Here is a 17,183-nt window from a genome sequence, read left to right on the forward strand (position 1 = left end):
GCTACCACGGATTCGGGCGTACTGAAGGTCAATGCACCGTCTCAGCGCCGGCGACAATGATGTCCATGGACATCACTAACGATGTAAGACCGGTTTAAAAACTTAAGTTGATATAAACAAAACACTCACTAGTTACTGTCGGAGAGGACGGTGTCTAAATACAGCTTCCCGACGCACTCCTGCGTCGCTGTATACACGAGCCGCAGGAAGGAATCCTTCAAGGACCCGCTTCGTTTGTTCAACTGTAGCACGGCTTGACTCACAAACGCTCTCTCGGACCGAGTCAAAGTCGATTCGAAGTTTAACGAGCGCTCGATAACCGAACTCCTCGCGAACTGCATTATTTCTACCAAAATGGTAGTTTTGAATGATAACTCGTTTATCGTTTTCTTCGGGTAGAAACTCGGGCCGTACGGCAGGATCAGTCTATCCAAGATCTTCTTGTAAACATCGCTGGTAACGCGCGAGTCGGTATGCTCGCCGGATATTATGGTATCGGCGATGTCCTTTATCATAGATTTACTTATCTTCTCGTCGTAGGAATGTGTTTTAGTGATCTTTTTAATTTTGAGTTGCCTGTAAAGGAAGCAAAAAAACTTCCATTTATCTATATACATAAAAATGAATTGCTTTTTTTTTTTTTTTTTATTGCTTAGATGGGTGGACGAGCTCACAGCCCACCTGGTGTTAAGCGGTTACTGGAGCCCATAGACATCCACAACGCATATGCGCCACCCACCTTGAGATATAAGTTCCAAGGTCTCAGTATAGTTACAACGGCTGCCCCACCCTTCAAACCGAAACGCATCACTGCTTCACGGCAGAAATAGGCAGGGCGGTGGTACCCACCCGCGCGGACTCACATGAGGTCCTACCACCAGTAATTACGAAAATTATAATTTTGCGGGTTTGATTTTTATTACACGATGTTATTCCTTCACCGTGGAAGTCAATCGTGAACATTTGTTGAGTACGTATTTCATTAGAAAAATTGGTACCCGCCTGAGATTCGAACATCGGTGCATCGCTCAACACGAATGCACCGGATGTCTTATCCGTTAGGCCACGACGACTTCAAAACTTCTGAAACTGTTCGTTAGTCTTGCTAAAACTCGAGAACGGCTGGACGGATTTGGCTAATTTTGGTCTTGAATTATTTATGGAAGTCCAGAGAAAGTTTAAAAGGTAGATAAATATGAAAATGCTCGGAATTAAATAAAAATAACAATCTTGTTTTCCATAAAATGTGTCCCCCGTCGGACGGATTCCTTTTGTTTGTCTTAAGTTTATTTTATACAAAAGTATAGGTCTTTTATTTATCGATTGAGGCACACATCTATTCCTGGCAACCCTGTATAATAGATAATCTGTACCGAACGAATTCTACGAGTTAACAGGACTTTTTGGCGGGAACGCGAGGAGTGAAGTTGTGTGATTTGTTTTATTTTGTCTATTTAGTGTTTCTTCAGGTTTAAATGTGTAATAATCTTCAGGTTTAAATGTGTGGTTTATTAACTGTTTAATATCTGTGAAAGTGCACAAATGTGGGAAAATGAAACAAAGCCGCTGGACGTCACTTCTCACCCCGATAGAAGTTAAAGACTTGATCAAAGACCTACGTCCTCGCAAGGCTCCCGGTTCCGACGGTATATCTAACCGCGTTATTAAACTTCTACCCGTCCAACTCATCGTGATGTTGGCATCTATTTTCAATGCCGCTATGGCGAACTGTATCTTTCCCGCGGTGTGGAAAGAAGCGGACGTTATCGGCATACATAAACCCGGTAAACCAAAAAATCATCCGACGAGCTACCGCCCGATTAGCCTCCTCATGTCTCTAGGCAAACTGTATGAGCGTCTGCTCTACAAACGCCTCAGAGACTTCGTCTCATCCAAGGGCATTCTCATCGATGAACAATTCGGATTCCGTACAAAGCACTCATGCGTTCAACAGGTGCACCGCCTCACGGAGTACATTCTTGTGGGGCTTAATCGACCAAAACCGTTATACACGGGAGCTCTCTTCTTCGACGTCGCAAAAGCGTTCGACAAAGTCTGGCACAATGGTTTGATTTTCAAACTATTCAACATGGGCGTGCCGGATAGTCTCGTGCTCATCATATGGGACTTCTTGTCGAACCGCTCTTTTCGATATCGAGTCGAGGGAACCCGCTCCTCCCCACGACCTCTCACAGCTGGAGTCCCGCAAGGCTCTGTCCTCTCACCCCTCCTATTTAGCTTATTCGTCAACGATATTCCCCGGTCGCCGCCGACCCATTTAGCTTTATTCGCCGACGACACGACTGTTTACTATTCTAGTAGAAATAAGTCCCTAATCGCGAAGAAGCTTCAGAGCGCAGCCCTAGCCCTAGGACAGTGGTTCCGAAAATGGCGCATAGACATCAACCCAGCGAAAAGTACTGCGGTGCTATTTCAGAGGGGAAGCTCCACACGGATTTCCTCCCGGATTAGGAGGAGGAATCTCACACCCCCGATTACTCTCTTTAGACAACCCATACCCTGGGCCAGGAAGGTCAAGTACCTGGGCGTTACCCTGGATGCATCGATGACATTCCGCCCGCATATAAAATCAGTCCGTGACCGTGCCGCGTTTATTCTCGGTAGACTCTACCCCATGATCTGTAAGCGGAGTAAAATGTCCCTTCGGAACAAGGTGACACTTTACAAAACTTGCATAAGGCCCGTCATGACTTACGCGAGTGTGGTGTTCGCTCACGCGGCCCGCACACACATAGACACCCTCCAATCCCTACAATCCCGCTTTTGCAGGTTAGCTGTCGGGGCTCCGTGGTTCGTGAGGAACGTTGACCTACACGACGACCTGGGCCTCGAATCAATTCGGAAATACATGAAGTCAGCGTCGGAACGATACTTCGATAAGGCTATGCGTCATGACAATCGCCTTATCGTTGCCGCCGCTGACTACTCCCCGAATCCTGATCATGCAGGAGCCAGTCACCGTCGACGCCCTAGACACGTCCTTACGGATCCATCAGATCCAATAACCTTTGCATTAGATGCCTTCAGCTCTAATACTAGGGGCAGGCTTAGGGACCCCGGTAACCGTACTCGTCGAACTCGACAAAGAGGTCGACGTGCAACCTAACCCATGCATCAGCCCGCTGAGTTTCTCACCGGATCTTCTCAGCGGGTCGCGATTCCGATCCGGTAGTAGATTCATTCGCGAAACAATTGCTCTTGAGTTGTTAGGTCTCCTTCGGAGGCGCTCGGGCAGTTGTTAGCAAATCCCACCCCTCTTGGCTGAGCCTTTGCTCGCCCACCTGTCCTAGTGAAACTGGAAAGGCCTTCGGGCCACCAGTAAAGTTTCAATCATAAAAAAAAAAAAAAAAAAAAAGTCACTTCTCGGGATCCTCCAAAAAGTCCAATGAAAAAGTCTCAGTAAATGACCACCATTTTACTGAGATTATATTTCATCCCATATCATCTCATCTCATTTCATTGAATTTCACTTCATATTATCATTTTTCATAACAACAAAAATATAAATTAAAATAAGACATGACTTAAAAGTCTTAGTTACCAGGTCATAAAATCCTAGAAAAAAAAAAACCAGTTAACATCACATTATGCACTCACTTTCTGTCTTTAGAGACGAAAGCCACAAACCGCACGCAGGGCACACCGACCAACTGATCGAGAATCTTCAACATCTGACCCGTCTCCTCCGGCTGCGACAGATTGAACTTGACCCTGTTATTGACAGCTGTCAGGGCGTGATCGATGAAGCTCATCTCCTTCTTCTTCAGCTGCCTCTTGTAGTGAGCTTTCGTTTCGTCCAAATTATTAATCAGGAGGTACAGGATTAGGTTTAGCTGGTCCTGTCTGAAGGCGGACTTGGTCGCGGGTTCGGGTCGAGATGTGGACGGCGTGTGCCCTAAGCCGGTGCCTGATGCCTGGAATACGTGAATCTATACATTAATACGTGAAGCTAAAAATTTGTAGCCCTTTTTACGAAAATTGCGCGGACGGAGGATTATATGGTTTTTTTTATTGCTTAGATGGGCGGACGAGCTCAGACATCTACAACGTAAATGAGCCACCCACCTTGAGATATAAGTTCTAAGTCTCAGTTTCACAATATAACGGCTGCACCGCCCTTCAAACCGAAACGCATTACTGCTTCACGGCAGAAATAGTCAGGGTGGTGGTGCCTACCCGTGCGGACTCACAAGATGTCCTACCACCGGTAAAAGATATTTCTCACACTTATAGAGAATATAGAGAAGGAGTGCAGAATGATAGTATATTTTTTAATTATGCATAAAAAATACATTCAATCAATAAAAAAAGACATTACACACACTATCATGTATTTGACACAACACCTATACTCTTTGTTGATTGTCAAACTTTTGTTATTGTATAAAATCTGTGGCCAAATTGAGAATAAATTAATATTGTTTTGTATTTAATACTAGCTGATCAGGCAGACTTCGTAGTGCCTCAATCGATAATTATAAGGCCTAAACTTTTGTATAAAATAAACTTAAAACAAACAAAAGAAATTCGTCCGACGGGGACACATCAAAGGAAAAAACAAAATTGTTATTTTTATTTAATTCCGAGCATTTTCATATTTTTATACCTTTTAAACCTTCTCTGAACTTCCACAAATAATTAAAGACCAAAATAAGCCAAATCGGTCAAGCCGTTTTCATGTTATGTCGTGACAACGGAAAACGGGTTTCATTTTTATATATATATAGATTATTTGTCTATACTGTAGTCTAGGCGAAATCTGTGATTATAGAAGTCTTTGACAATAGAACCGTAATAATGTTCAAACTTATAGTTTCAATTAATTATAGTCGAATTTCGAACACTGAGGGATCACTAGTACATAAAAAATTTAAATCGGTGAAAGTTTTTTTTTTTCAAATGGCAACATTCGCATGTTTGACGTTCGTTGCAGGGCCGGTGCTGAAATTTCCGGATGGGGGCAATTTACTGTCTACGGAATGCTGATGAGATCTTTTTGCCATTGTTGAATCGTTGCTCGTCGAACCAGTCGCTTGCGTCGAAGGGCTCGACGAGAGAATTAACCCAGAGATACAGCCCACTGAGTTTCTCGCCGGATCTTCTCAGTGGGTCGCGTTTCCGATCCGGTGGTAGATTCTGCGAAGCACTGCTCTTGCTAGGGCCAGTGTTAGCAACATTTCGGTTTGAACCCCGTGAGCTCACCGTCAAGGAGAAGCTGAAATAGCCTTTCAAGGCTATCAGAATAGGTAGGAAAAAAAATTATTGGTGAAACAAAATGACAAATAAATCGATGATGTCCAATCAGGTGTGTTGCGAGGGTCATGATGCACTCACCAATCTAAGCTAAAAAAAAAATTTCGTAATCTCATATCAAATGTATATAATATCAATTGAAACTAAGCCTTTAGGCATCAATGATTATGGTCGAATTTCGAACGTCGAACTAACGTTAGTACTGATGAAATAAAATTGTAAACAAATTAATGATGTCCTATTAGGTGTGTTGCGGGGGTCATGATGCACTCACCATTCTGAGCTGAGGTACCAATGGCTCTGTTATCCCATTGCCCCTGGCTCCCAGGGCCCCACCGTCCCATCCCATATTTTCCATCATCCTAAAATAGATAACTATTTAATATCTGTGAAAGTGCACAAATGTGGGAGAATGAATCAAAGCCGTAGGACGTAACTTTTCGGGATCCTCCAAAAAGTACACTGAAAAAATCTCAGTAAACTACCACCATTTTACTGAGATTACATTTCATCCCATATCATATCATCTCATCTCATTTCAATTCATGCCATGCCATGTTTCATATTAATCAGCTTCATTTCATTTCATAATATCATATTTAATAAAAAAAACTATATATAAAAGATTAAGCTGTATGGTGTGACACCTTTGCCTTTCCATTTGAAAAAATAAAACTACTACTATTAAAATAGATAATACGTCTACTGACTTCTTCATTATAAGTAAATGAGTTTTTTTTTAAATGATTGAAAGATTACTGTTGGCCCGAAGGCCTTTCCAGTTTCACCAGGACAGATGGGCGAGCAAAGGCTCAGCCAGGAAGGGTGGGATTTGCTGACAGAAGTAATGAGTATAAAAAGCCCGCGACAATGAAAGCAATATAATTCTGCCAAGGATTACCTTAAGATTAAAATTAAGGGGGAGGATTATATTAATACTCTTATTATTATTAAATTGCATTATTATTATTTTTTTCAATATAACAAGCAATGGTAAGCAAAATTAGGAGTGAGGTGAACGACCTTGTTTAAGCCGAGCAGCAATGGAAACGTATTTTTTCGGGACAACTACTTACTTCAAAGCCTTATTGCACTTTACCGGGACGGACATGTCGTTTAGTAATTTTATCTGCCACCTGCCCAGCCGATATTTCGGCTTGACTGGTTTACTGTCACCGACACTGTCAATGTCCGATTTGTTTGAGCCGAGTTTGAAATCGATTCGTTTTAAAGGCAATAAAAGCTCCGACGCTGTCTGGGGGGTACTGAAAAATTAAACAAAACAAAAAAATATGGATGGTGTCATGCAAGAGGTAACCAAACAAAATTAATACAAAAGCAATTAATTCATGCTTTTCTACTATCTAGACTAATGTTTATTGTACGTGAGTTCATACCCGGACGTGCCCGGTTCTCCCTCAGCTCTACTCCTGGTATCCATTTCGCAACTGTTAGACGACGAATCTGAGACCCTGAAAATTATTACAAGAGTGCCATAACTGAAATACACTTTTTTTCTACCGATGCTTATAGCCTTGAGAGGCTATTTCAGCTTCTTCTTGACGTGTAGGTGAGCTCACGGGGCTCTATCCGGGAGTGTTGCTAACACTGGCCCTAGCAAGAGCCGTGCTTCACAGAATCTACCACCGGATCGGAAACGCGACCCACTGAAAAGATCCGGCCAGAAACTCAGTGGGCTGTATCTGTGGGTTAATTTACTCGCTGAGCCCTTCGTTGCAAGCGACGGGTTCGACGAGAATGGTGCCCGGTGCTTAGGGTACCTAAAAGCACCGTTAATGGATCGGGAGGAACCGTAATGACGTGGACTGTTTGATGGTGAATGGTCGCCATCGCCCATGGACGTCAGCAGTGCTAAGGGCAAAGCCAAGCCGCTGCTTACCGTTACCCTCCAACCAGCGTTAATTATTATAATTTTACTAATAGTACGTAGCAGATTGTATAAAGTAGTCCCTAATAATTACTTCAAGCGAATAAAACGCTAACACAAATACATTGTAATGAATCATACTTACTCAGCTTCAGCATTTCGTTTTCCAGCCCTGGGTATCTTCTCTAAAACAGCGCAACTGAAATATTTAAATAGATTTAAACAAAGAATTATTATTATTTTGTATAATACAAGGAAGGGGCTTAATTGAAAATTACATATTTTTTTTTCGATATATTAACGCTTGGGTCGATAGTGCCTCTCTATCGTTTGTTTCGCGCTCTCGCTTGCACGCTCAGGTTCAGGCGGAACGTGACACTTTTTCGTGCGTGCAGCCGGTGTTCATCAATTTATTTATCACGTCAAAAAAAGTATGGATTTGTGTATAATATATGTGCTATTGTTGTGTTTTGTTGCTATTTAACAACTTTAATTTAATAATGGCCGGGTTGTTTTCTCTGTTCACTTTTTGATCGTGTTAATGACGGAAAGTTATTGGGTTTTTGTTCACCTATCTTTAATATACGATATAGTTTTTTTTTTACAGCTTAGGATTGTGGAGGAGCTCACGGCCCACCTGGTATTAGGTGGTTACCATAGACACATACAACGTAAATGACGCCACCCACCTTGAGATATGAGTTCTAAGGTCTCAGTATAGTTACAACGGCTGCCCCACTCTTCAAATCGGACCGCATTACTACCTCACGGCAGAAATAAGCAGAGTGGTGGTACCTACTCATGCGGACTCACAAGAGATTCTGCCACCAGTAAAAGTGCTTGAAACATGAGGTCCATGTTGTGTAGTATAACGGTTGCGTTTTGTATTATTAGATTTCCCAAATAAATTCAATAACAAAGGTAAGGAACTAAGCAGATACGGTCTGGTATCATAGAAACCACTTTTTTTTTACCTAAGCTGATAGCCTTGAGAGGCTATTTCAGCGTAACCTTAACTAGTAGGTGAGTCACAGGGCTCAAGCCTGACGATGTTGCTAACACGAATCCTAGCAAGAGCAGTGCTTCGCAGAATCTACCACCGGATATGTAAAAGCGACCCGCTGAGAAGATCCGAGAGAATTTACTCGTCAAGCCCTTCGTCGCAAGCGACGGGTACGACGAGAACAGTGACCGGTGCTTGAGGTACCTAAAAGCACCGTTATTGGATCGGGAGGATCCGAAATGACGTGTTGAAAACCACCTAACCTTGTTTCGTCTTCATTGGTGGCAACAGTGAGGTTGTAGTCGTGGTCCTGGACACAAGTCTCCAATACCCGCTGAAAGGTCACACAGAGGTCGTCGGTCCGATCCATATTACACGACGACAGTAACTTGCATACGTAATTAACTCGTTCGCTCGTCAAACGAGGGTACTCTAAAATTAGTTGGGTCTCGTCGTTCATAAAATCCAAGATCGTTTCGCGGTAGTGGCGTGACGGCAATGCTCCGTCGGTGCTAGCTGTTAGTTCTGTATTTCGTAGCTCTGTAATTGATCAGAATTAATGAGACGTTTTAATTGTTCTAATGCGAGCACACGAAAAGGCGAATGGAAAGACGACGATAGTCTGCTTTTGTGGATGGATGGGTGTGTGGTGGATTTACCATCGATCTATTACCACCACCACCACCATTATTGGTAATAGATCGATGAGATTTAGACCAAGTCTACGGGCACGAAACTTCCGATGGCTGAGCGATGGCGGGGCCGCGCGACGGCGATGTATACAAAAGCATTGTACAGTATAGCGACGGGCACGAAACGGGCGATCGAGCGATGCACGGGCGGCAGTGGAGCGACGGCGACGCGGAAGCGACGAGAACAAACTAGTTCGGTTTCGTCGCTTGCGCGGGTACACAGTGTTGTATTGAATTATTATTTTAATAATGGAAATTGATAATGAGGAATTTCGCCACCGCCGCCGCTCCGCCATCGCCGGGTCCGCTAGTTTAAACATATATTAAAGTTTCAGCAATAAATTAGTAATTTTAATTTTGGAAAACAAATTATATAATCTATTAGATTAAGTAAAATTCCAGTATTGGGCGGATTTTTTTTCGGTGCCCGTTAGGAGCTTTAAGTTTATATCCGGCATTAAACAATCCCTCACACCGTCCTCAGTGCTACGGAGTAGATATTGATAATGTGAATACTGCACCCCGCCTTTTTTTTAATGCACATATGGGTGGACGAGCTCCCAGCCCGCCTGGTGTTAAGTGGTTACCGGAGCCCATAGACCTCTACAACGTAAATGCCGCCACCCACCTAGAGACAGTTCTAAGTCAACTTTTTACAATATAACGGCTGCCCCGCCCTTCAAACCGAAACGCATTACTTCTTCACGGCAGAAGTAGGCAGGGTGGTACCTACCCGTGCGGACTCACAAGACGTCCTACCACCAGTAATCACGCAAAATAAAATAAAAGCGTGGATCATTTGCATGAAAGCATTTGATGGTGACGACGGCCGATGAGGATTTAAGTGGTCATCATCTCGGGACAGACTAGTGCCGTGTCAAATATCCGTCATTTAAACAGAATCCCACATAGTGAGGGGCTTTAAAATATTACGTAATAGCTGGCCCGGCAAACTTCGTAGTGCCTCAATCGAAAAATAAAAGACATAAACTTTTCTATAAAATAAACTTAAAACAAACAAAAGAATCCCTCCGACGGGGGACACATCAAAGGAAAAACAAAATTGTTATTTTTATTTAGTTCCGAGCATTTTCATATTTATTTACCTTTTAAACCTTCTCTGGACTTCCACAAATAATTCAAGATCAAAATTAGCCAAATCGGTCCAGCCGTTCTCTAGTTTTAGCGAGACTAACGAACAGCAATTCATTTTTATATATATAGATAGATATTAGCTCACAAACATTTCCTTCGATCCCTGCATTCTATAAATAAATTAAGCTATGATAAACGCATCAGTGCTTCCTCGTCGGGCGAAACCACCCCGCGACCTTATTCGCGGTCAAGTTTCAGCCCGGGCGGATCGATAATGCATCCCGGAGCATATCAAATTACGCGGCACGCAAATAATGGCGGCGCACCCCACTACAGGGCAACTTCAAACCTACCTACCCCTTTGATCTGGGAGGGGCAGACCTGTCCCGACCTAGTTCGAGGTACCTACAGCTATCTAGACTGCGATCAATAACGCGGTTGCAGCGAGAATTCTAGGAAAATAGGAAGATATACGGCTGCGTGGAGTGTTGGGCGTTGGCTGCAATTCAAAATGGCGGTATTCACCGTTGTTTAAGGTGTTATGCCTTTATTTTTTTACTTTTTATTTCCTAGATGGGTGGACGAGCTCACAGCCCATGGTCTTAAGTGGCTACTGGAGCCCATAGACATCTATAACGTAAATACGCCAACCACCTTGAGATATAAGTTCTAAGAAACCGAAACGTATTACTGCTTCATGGCAGAAATAGGCGGGGCAGTGGTACCGACCCGTGCGGACTCACAAGAGGTCCTACCACCAGTAATTTTGCAACTTTTAATTTTGCGGGTTTCATTTTTATTACAAGATGTTATTATTATTATTCCTTCACGTCACCTTCAAGTCAATCGTGAGCATTTGTCAAGTACGTATTTCATTAGAAAAATTGGTACCCGCCTGCGGGATTCGGACACCGTTGCATCGCTCGATACGAATGCACTGGACGTCTTTCCTTCCTTTAGACCACGACGACTTCAAGTATAAAACTCATTTTTTTAATTTTTTTTTTTTTAATTCTAAAGATGCGTAGATTTTATTACATAGATTAAACTCCTTTTTTTTAACGTGACTGATCGGTAGCGGAACAGCTTAATTAACGTTAAAACGCCCAATCCAGCCTTTTCAACTCAGCAGTTTTTATACGATTGAATGAGACGATGAAATTTTATACGATTGATATGATTGCTTCTCGCGCTGATTGTCAGGTCCAACATAAATGGATGTGTAGAATTACCGGACAAGACTGACATATCCTTATTATTATTTATGAAATGTGTATGATTTTCTTTTTATTTTATTTTTTTCTCCAAATTAATTGACTGATTGACATAATGATAGCTAATATCGACATAGAGTGGTTACTACTGTATTCATATAATTATGTGTTTCTAATTCATTTCCTTTGTATATTTAATTAATTGAATTAGTATATTGTTCATTTTCTATTTGTATTGTTGAAATGTTTGTGTGCTGACTATTGTATTATTATTATTTTATGGATTTTTTCTGAAAAATAAATTACTTACTTATACTCAAGAAAAGTCATTAAAATCACCGTAAAAGATAAAACTCTCTCATTGCACTCGTGTCAAGCGATGCTATTGAGCCGGTGTTCGAATCCTGACAAATCGACGAGCGACATTCCGCTTAATACGCGACATTTATATATTACTAGCGACCCGCCCTCGCTTCGCTTCGGAAACATTAAAACACACATGAAACCAAAAAAATAAAATAAAAAATAAATAAATAAAAAGTAGCCTATGTTCATCAGGGACAATGTCGGCTTCTAATGGAAAAAGAATTTTTCAAATCGGTCCAGTAGTTTCGGAGCCTATTCGAAACAAACAAACAAAACAAATCTTTCCTCTTTATAATATTAGTATAGAATACGTGAAGCAAAAACTTTGTATCCCTTTTTACGAAAATTGCGCGGACGGAGGAGTATGAAATTTTGCACACTTATAGAGAATATAGAGAAGAAGTGCACAATGCTAATTTCTTTTTAAAGTAATGCATAAAAGGTACATTAAATCGATAAAGAAAACATTACACACACTACATACCGTGTATTTGACGCACGCACGCACGCATACTGTTTATTGTCAAACTTTTGTTCTTGACGTCTGTTGTCGAATTGAGAATAGATTAAATATTGTTTGTCTTTGTTAATATTTTTTATAGTGTAGTCTTGGCGAAATTTGTGATTATCGAAGTAAAAAATACAATAATAATAGTGTACAAACTTACAATTCCAATTAATTATAGTCGAATTTCGACTACTGCGGGAGCACTAGTTTAATTAAAGATACGTTTTATTTGGCTATAGTATATAAACAATACGATGTTTTTAACTGAATTTCAATTAAGTTTACCCCATTCAAATAGCTGAAGATTTTTTTTGTTATGATATTTTTTACAACTCTTTAATAATAAATGCTTCTCTTGTAAAGTTGCAAAGATAACGCTTAAGCCAAATAAACTATCACCCTTCTGGAATGTTCACGAATGACTTTCACGATGAAGGAACAACATTGTGTAATTAAATGAAAATCGCAAAAATCATAATTTTATTAATCACTAGCTGATCCGGCAGACTTCGTAGTGCCTCAATCGATAAATAAAAGACACATCAAGGGGACGCATCAAAGGAAAAACAAAATTGTTTGTTTTTTATATAATTCCGAGATTTTTTATATTTTCTCACGGGTTACAAGGTTGTAATACTTATACATATAAAGTTATTATTCTTAATGACTTTTCTTGGTGGTGACGCTTTAAAAAACTCAATGTAATTCACACCAGGTAAGTTATCAGTTAATCTCTTTATTTTCACGCCAATTCGATCTAAATATCCATTTATTATTATACATAAGTCATAAGCATCAACCTGAACAAATATTAATATATTTTATTATGTACTAGCTGACCCGGCAGACTTCGTGGTGCCTCAATCGGTAAATAAAAGACCTAAACTTTTGTATATATATATTTTTAAAACAAAAGGAATCCGTCCGACTGGGGACACTTCAAAGGAAAAACAGAAATCGTTATTTTTATTTAATTCCCAGCATTTTCATATTTATCTACCTTTTAAACCTTCCCTGGACTTCCCACGAATAATTCAAGACCAAAATTAGCAAAATCGGTCCAGCCGTTCTCGAGTTTTAGCGAGACTAACGAACAGCAATTAATTGTTATATATAGAGATTAAGATTATAACTTTAATCCCGCTCGGGTAGGTACCACCACCCTGTCTATTTCGGCTGCGGAGCGGTTATGCGTTCCGCTTTCAAGGGTGGGGCAGCCGTTGCGTTATATTAAACTATAATATTGAAATATAGACCTCTTTCCTAAGGGTAGTAACAGTGACATTACGATATCTAGGCACTCCGGTAACCACTTAACGCAACGTGAACCGGCAGTCAGTTCACCCAATAACGCACGAATGCTTTTTAAACGACAAAAATAATTAAACTTTGGACTATCCACTACGACTTCCCGTTTATAACATACTAGCGACCCGCCCTCGCTTCGCTTCGGAAACTGTAATTTATTATTGATTTCTCCAATATTTAATGGATGTTATTATACATGATACTAGTGGTCGCCCGATAGTCGAAATTCGACTATAATTAATTGAAATTATAAGTTCGTACACTATTATGATTCTATTTCCAAACTATACTTCATACTATACTTCTATAATCACAGATTTCGCCAAGACTACACTATCGAAAAACATTAATATAGACAAACAATATTTAATCTATTCTCAATTTGACCACAGACGTCAAGAACAAAAGTTTGACAATAAATAAATAGTATGCATGCGCGTGTGCGTCAAATACATGGTAGTGTGTGTAATGTTTTTTTATATTGATTTAATGTATTAATCTTTTATGCATTATTTTAAAAAGAAATTAGCATTGTGCACTTCTTCTTTTTTTTTTTTTTTATGATTGAAAGTTTACTGGTGGCCCGAAGGCCTTTCCAGTTTCACCAGGACAGGTGGGCGAGCAAAGGCTCAGCCAAGAGGGGTGGGATTTGCTAACAACTGCCCGAGCGCCTCCGAAGGAGACCTAACAACTCAAGAGCAATTGTTTCGCGAATGAATCTACTACCGGATCGGAATCGCGACCCGCTGAGAAGATCCGGCGAGAAACTCAGCGGGCTGATGCATGGGTTAGGTTGCACGTCGACCTCTTTGTCGAGTTCGACGAGTACGGTTACCGGGGTCCCTAAGCCTGCCCCTAGTATTAGAGCTGAAGGCATCTAATGCAAAGGTTATTGGATCTGATGGATCCGTAAGGACGTGACACTTCTTCTCTATATTCTCTATAAGTATGAAAAATTTCATACTCCTCCGTCCGCGCAATTTTCGTAAAAAGGGATACAAAGTTTTTGCTTCACGTATTAATATATAGATACGTCTTTTCATATACATGTAGTTTTAAGGCTTACCTACACCCATTTTATAATAATTCCAGTAATTTCCAATTGCTAATTAACACTAAAATATATCTCAAAAGTTAATATTTTAAATTTTACACTGCTTTAGAAAATAATCAGTTTTTTTTTTTTCATTTCCTGAACATTTTACATTTTCAGAGATGTGCCCTTTTCGAAATTGCATATTCAATTAAACTTTGGACTACCCACTACGACTAGGCGACTTCCCGTTTATAACATACTAGCGGCCCGCTCCGGGTCAGCTCGGGACTTTAACAAAAACTCAACGATATTTGACGTTGTTTTGTTTTAAAAAAAAAAAAAAACACTTATTAGAATAGTTAGACATAATATGCTGTCGCGACACTTTTTGTAAATAATAATTTGTTCTACAAAGTCGTAGTACATTATTATATTCTATCATCAATAGTTTTCGCAGGGCACGCGATGTAAAGAATATTTTAGGTACACTTTGGGTTACATTATTGGACTTTTAGCAAGGACGCCTAATTAAAAAAAAAAAAAAAGATTGTAGCCTATGTCACTCGGGAATAGTGTAGCTTTCAAACAGTAAAATAATTTTTCAAATCGGTTCAGTAGTTTCGGAGCCTATTCGATACAAACAAACAAACAAATCTTTCCTCTAATATTAGTATAGATATAGAAGTATAGATTTACATAGCATTCGCATAGTAATGAAAACGCATCGCATCGCATCCGTCACTCGCCTGGGACAACAAGTAGCCGTCGGGTTTGCTATAGACACAGACAGAGCGGTGATACAAGGGTCGTGAATCAATATCGGCTGTCGCCCCCCGAGGAGGTGCATCAAACACACCTGACACGCATGCGCGGAGCACCCATCATCCCACGTGATTCAATTAACTCTGTGTCAGTATTAAATATCATAGCTAGACACACACATACGAATTATATACCGTCGTTGTCAAACCAAAACCTGCTATGTGCAAAAACTCTATTATGAATTAACGAGTAAAAACATCACTACATAGCATAAAACAAAGTCGCTCTCTCTGTCCCTATGTATGCTTAAATCTTTAAAACTACGCAACGGATTTTGATGCGGCTTTTTTTAATAGATAGAGTGATTGAAGAGGAAGGTCTATATGTATAATAACATCCATTAAATAGCGGAGAAATCAATAATAAATTACAGTTTCCGAAGCGAAGCGGCCCTCGGGTCGCTAGTTTTCGTATAAAATTTGATATTAAAGTTAATTTTTAAGAACTACATCAAATGAAAGCTATAGATAAATATTAAAGCTATAGATAGACACATAACATTTTTTTTTTACGGTAGATAGAGCTGTCAACTATACGAAAAGTTCAAAAAGTAAAAATCTCAAAAAGTCCACATAGCAGATTTTGGTTTGACAACGACGATCCACTTAATATTTCATATTGTTTACTTTTTTTAATGATTCCAAAATTTACAGTGCGTAGAATATCGAATTTCTAATCAAATTCTACGACAAATGGGAATGTTTTTAGTTAAATTTTGGAACGAAGTTCCTTATCGCGCGTTGTGAAAGGGGGCTAGACGGAAAAAAATCTTACGAAAAGTTGTCACGACACTTTTTAGATCCGTCATTCTGACCAATCAACGTGTAGGCGCTTATCGCGTGATATTGCTCGTATCCGATTGGTCCGCGTAATGAGTACAGTTTCTCGAGATAGCGTTTCAACAATAGTAATTTAGTTCATAATATTGTTTTTTTCTTCTTCATAATGCCGTAATTTATTATTATAACTTAAAAAAAAATTACAATTCCTTCACTAATTAATAGAAAGGAACTTCGTTCCATCCGGGTGTCCCTTGTTTAAAGTAGTATTTAGCTTACGTTTTGTTTTTCTAATCGTCAACGCGGACTTAAAGGCTGTAGCTTCGACGAAAAACCGCGAATCGCTCGTTACATAAATCTGGAAAGTTCCATTGGCACGCCGATAAAGATCTTCGTCGCTTCACGTACCTGTTATTATTTGCGCATGTGTCGGTCCCCCGTCGATATGGGTCAGGGGTGTCCAGCCTCCCCCTTGCACCGGGCGTTGCTCCACCCTCGGAGAGAAGAGCCGCCACCCCTTCGACTCCTATCTGTCGGAGAGCGCCCTTAATTTTATTAAAACATCATTAACCAAACAAATTGAAGGGTGCGTTCACGGATGCTTGTGCCAAATGATAATGCCAAAAGACTTAATGATTCCTGACCAATTAAAATTGATGTGACCTTGTGCAATCACGAAGCCTACCCAACAAACAAGAGTCCAAACCACACCAAAAGAGATCTGGGCACAACCAAAACCACAGACTCTATAAAACTTGACTTTGGCGAAATCAAAAAGGACCGCCATTATAAAAGAAAATGAAATGAATGACCATCGTTTACAGATTGTAAGATATACTAGATTGGATCATTATTCAATTAGCAACCAGTCACTCGCAACTAGGACCTAATTTTTTTATTTTTTTTATTGCTAAGATGTGTTGCTTAGATTGCGGTCGCGTTGTTGTTATTGTTTGCGGCAAATTACCAATTATGCAAATAAATTACTGGTGGTAGGATCTCTTGTGAGACCGCGCGGGTGGGTACCACCACCCTGTCTATTTCTGCCGTGAAGCAGTAATGCGTTTCGGTCTGAAGGGTGGGGCAGCCGTTATAACTATACTTGAGACCTTAGAAACTTATATCTCAAGGTGGGTGGCGCATTTACGTTGTGGATGTCTATGGGCTCCAGTAACCACTTAACACCAGGTGGGCTGTG

General features: G+C 40.4%; 1 protein-coding gene and 1 long non-coding RNA gene across 7 annotated transcripts in view; both read right to left on the reverse strand.

The window, feature by feature from the left end:
- LOC149503394 (uncharacterized) overlaps positions 1 to 13,769 on the reverse strand; it is a 95,661-nt gene extending 81,892 nt beyond the window's left edge. The window contains exon 1 of the long non-coding RNA XR_016324653.1: positions 13,736 to 13,769. This is a non-coding gene — a long non-coding RNA (uncharacterized LOC149503394). The remainder of the gene's footprint in view (positions 1 to 13,735) is intronic.
- LOC114242014 (uncharacterized) overlaps positions 1 to 17,183 on the reverse strand; it is a 29,856-nt gene that overhangs the window by 9,318 nt on the left and 3,355 nt on the right. For 4 of the 6 annotated variants that reach the window (XM_028173032.2, XM_089735009.1, XM_089734986.1 and 1 more), the window contains 8 exons: positions 16,394 to 16,515; positions 8,429 to 8,705; positions 7,308 to 7,361; positions 6,672 to 6,746; positions 6,351 to 6,539; positions 5,549 to 5,636; positions 3,619 to 3,935; positions 130 to 576 (listed from right to left, as the gene is read on the reverse strand). In XM_028173032.2, coding sequence (XP_028028833.2) covers positions 130 to 576; positions 3,619 to 3,935; positions 5,549 to 5,636; positions 6,351 to 6,539; positions 6,672 to 6,746; positions 7,308 to 7,361; positions 8,429 to 8,625 — 1,367 coding nt within the window. In that variant the 5' untranslated portion in view covers positions 8,626 to 8,705; positions 16,394 to 16,515. The other 2 variants (XM_089735005.1, XM_028173033.2) reach the window with 2 other exon arrangements.

The sequence above is a fragment of the Bombyx mandarina genome, chromosome 02, assembly GCF_030267445.1.
Source record: "Bombyx mandarina strain Sakado chromosome 02, ASM3026744v2".
In the NCBI taxonomy this organism is placed as follows: Eukaryota; Metazoa; Arthropoda; class Insecta; order Lepidoptera; family Bombycidae; genus Bombyx; species Bombyx mandarina.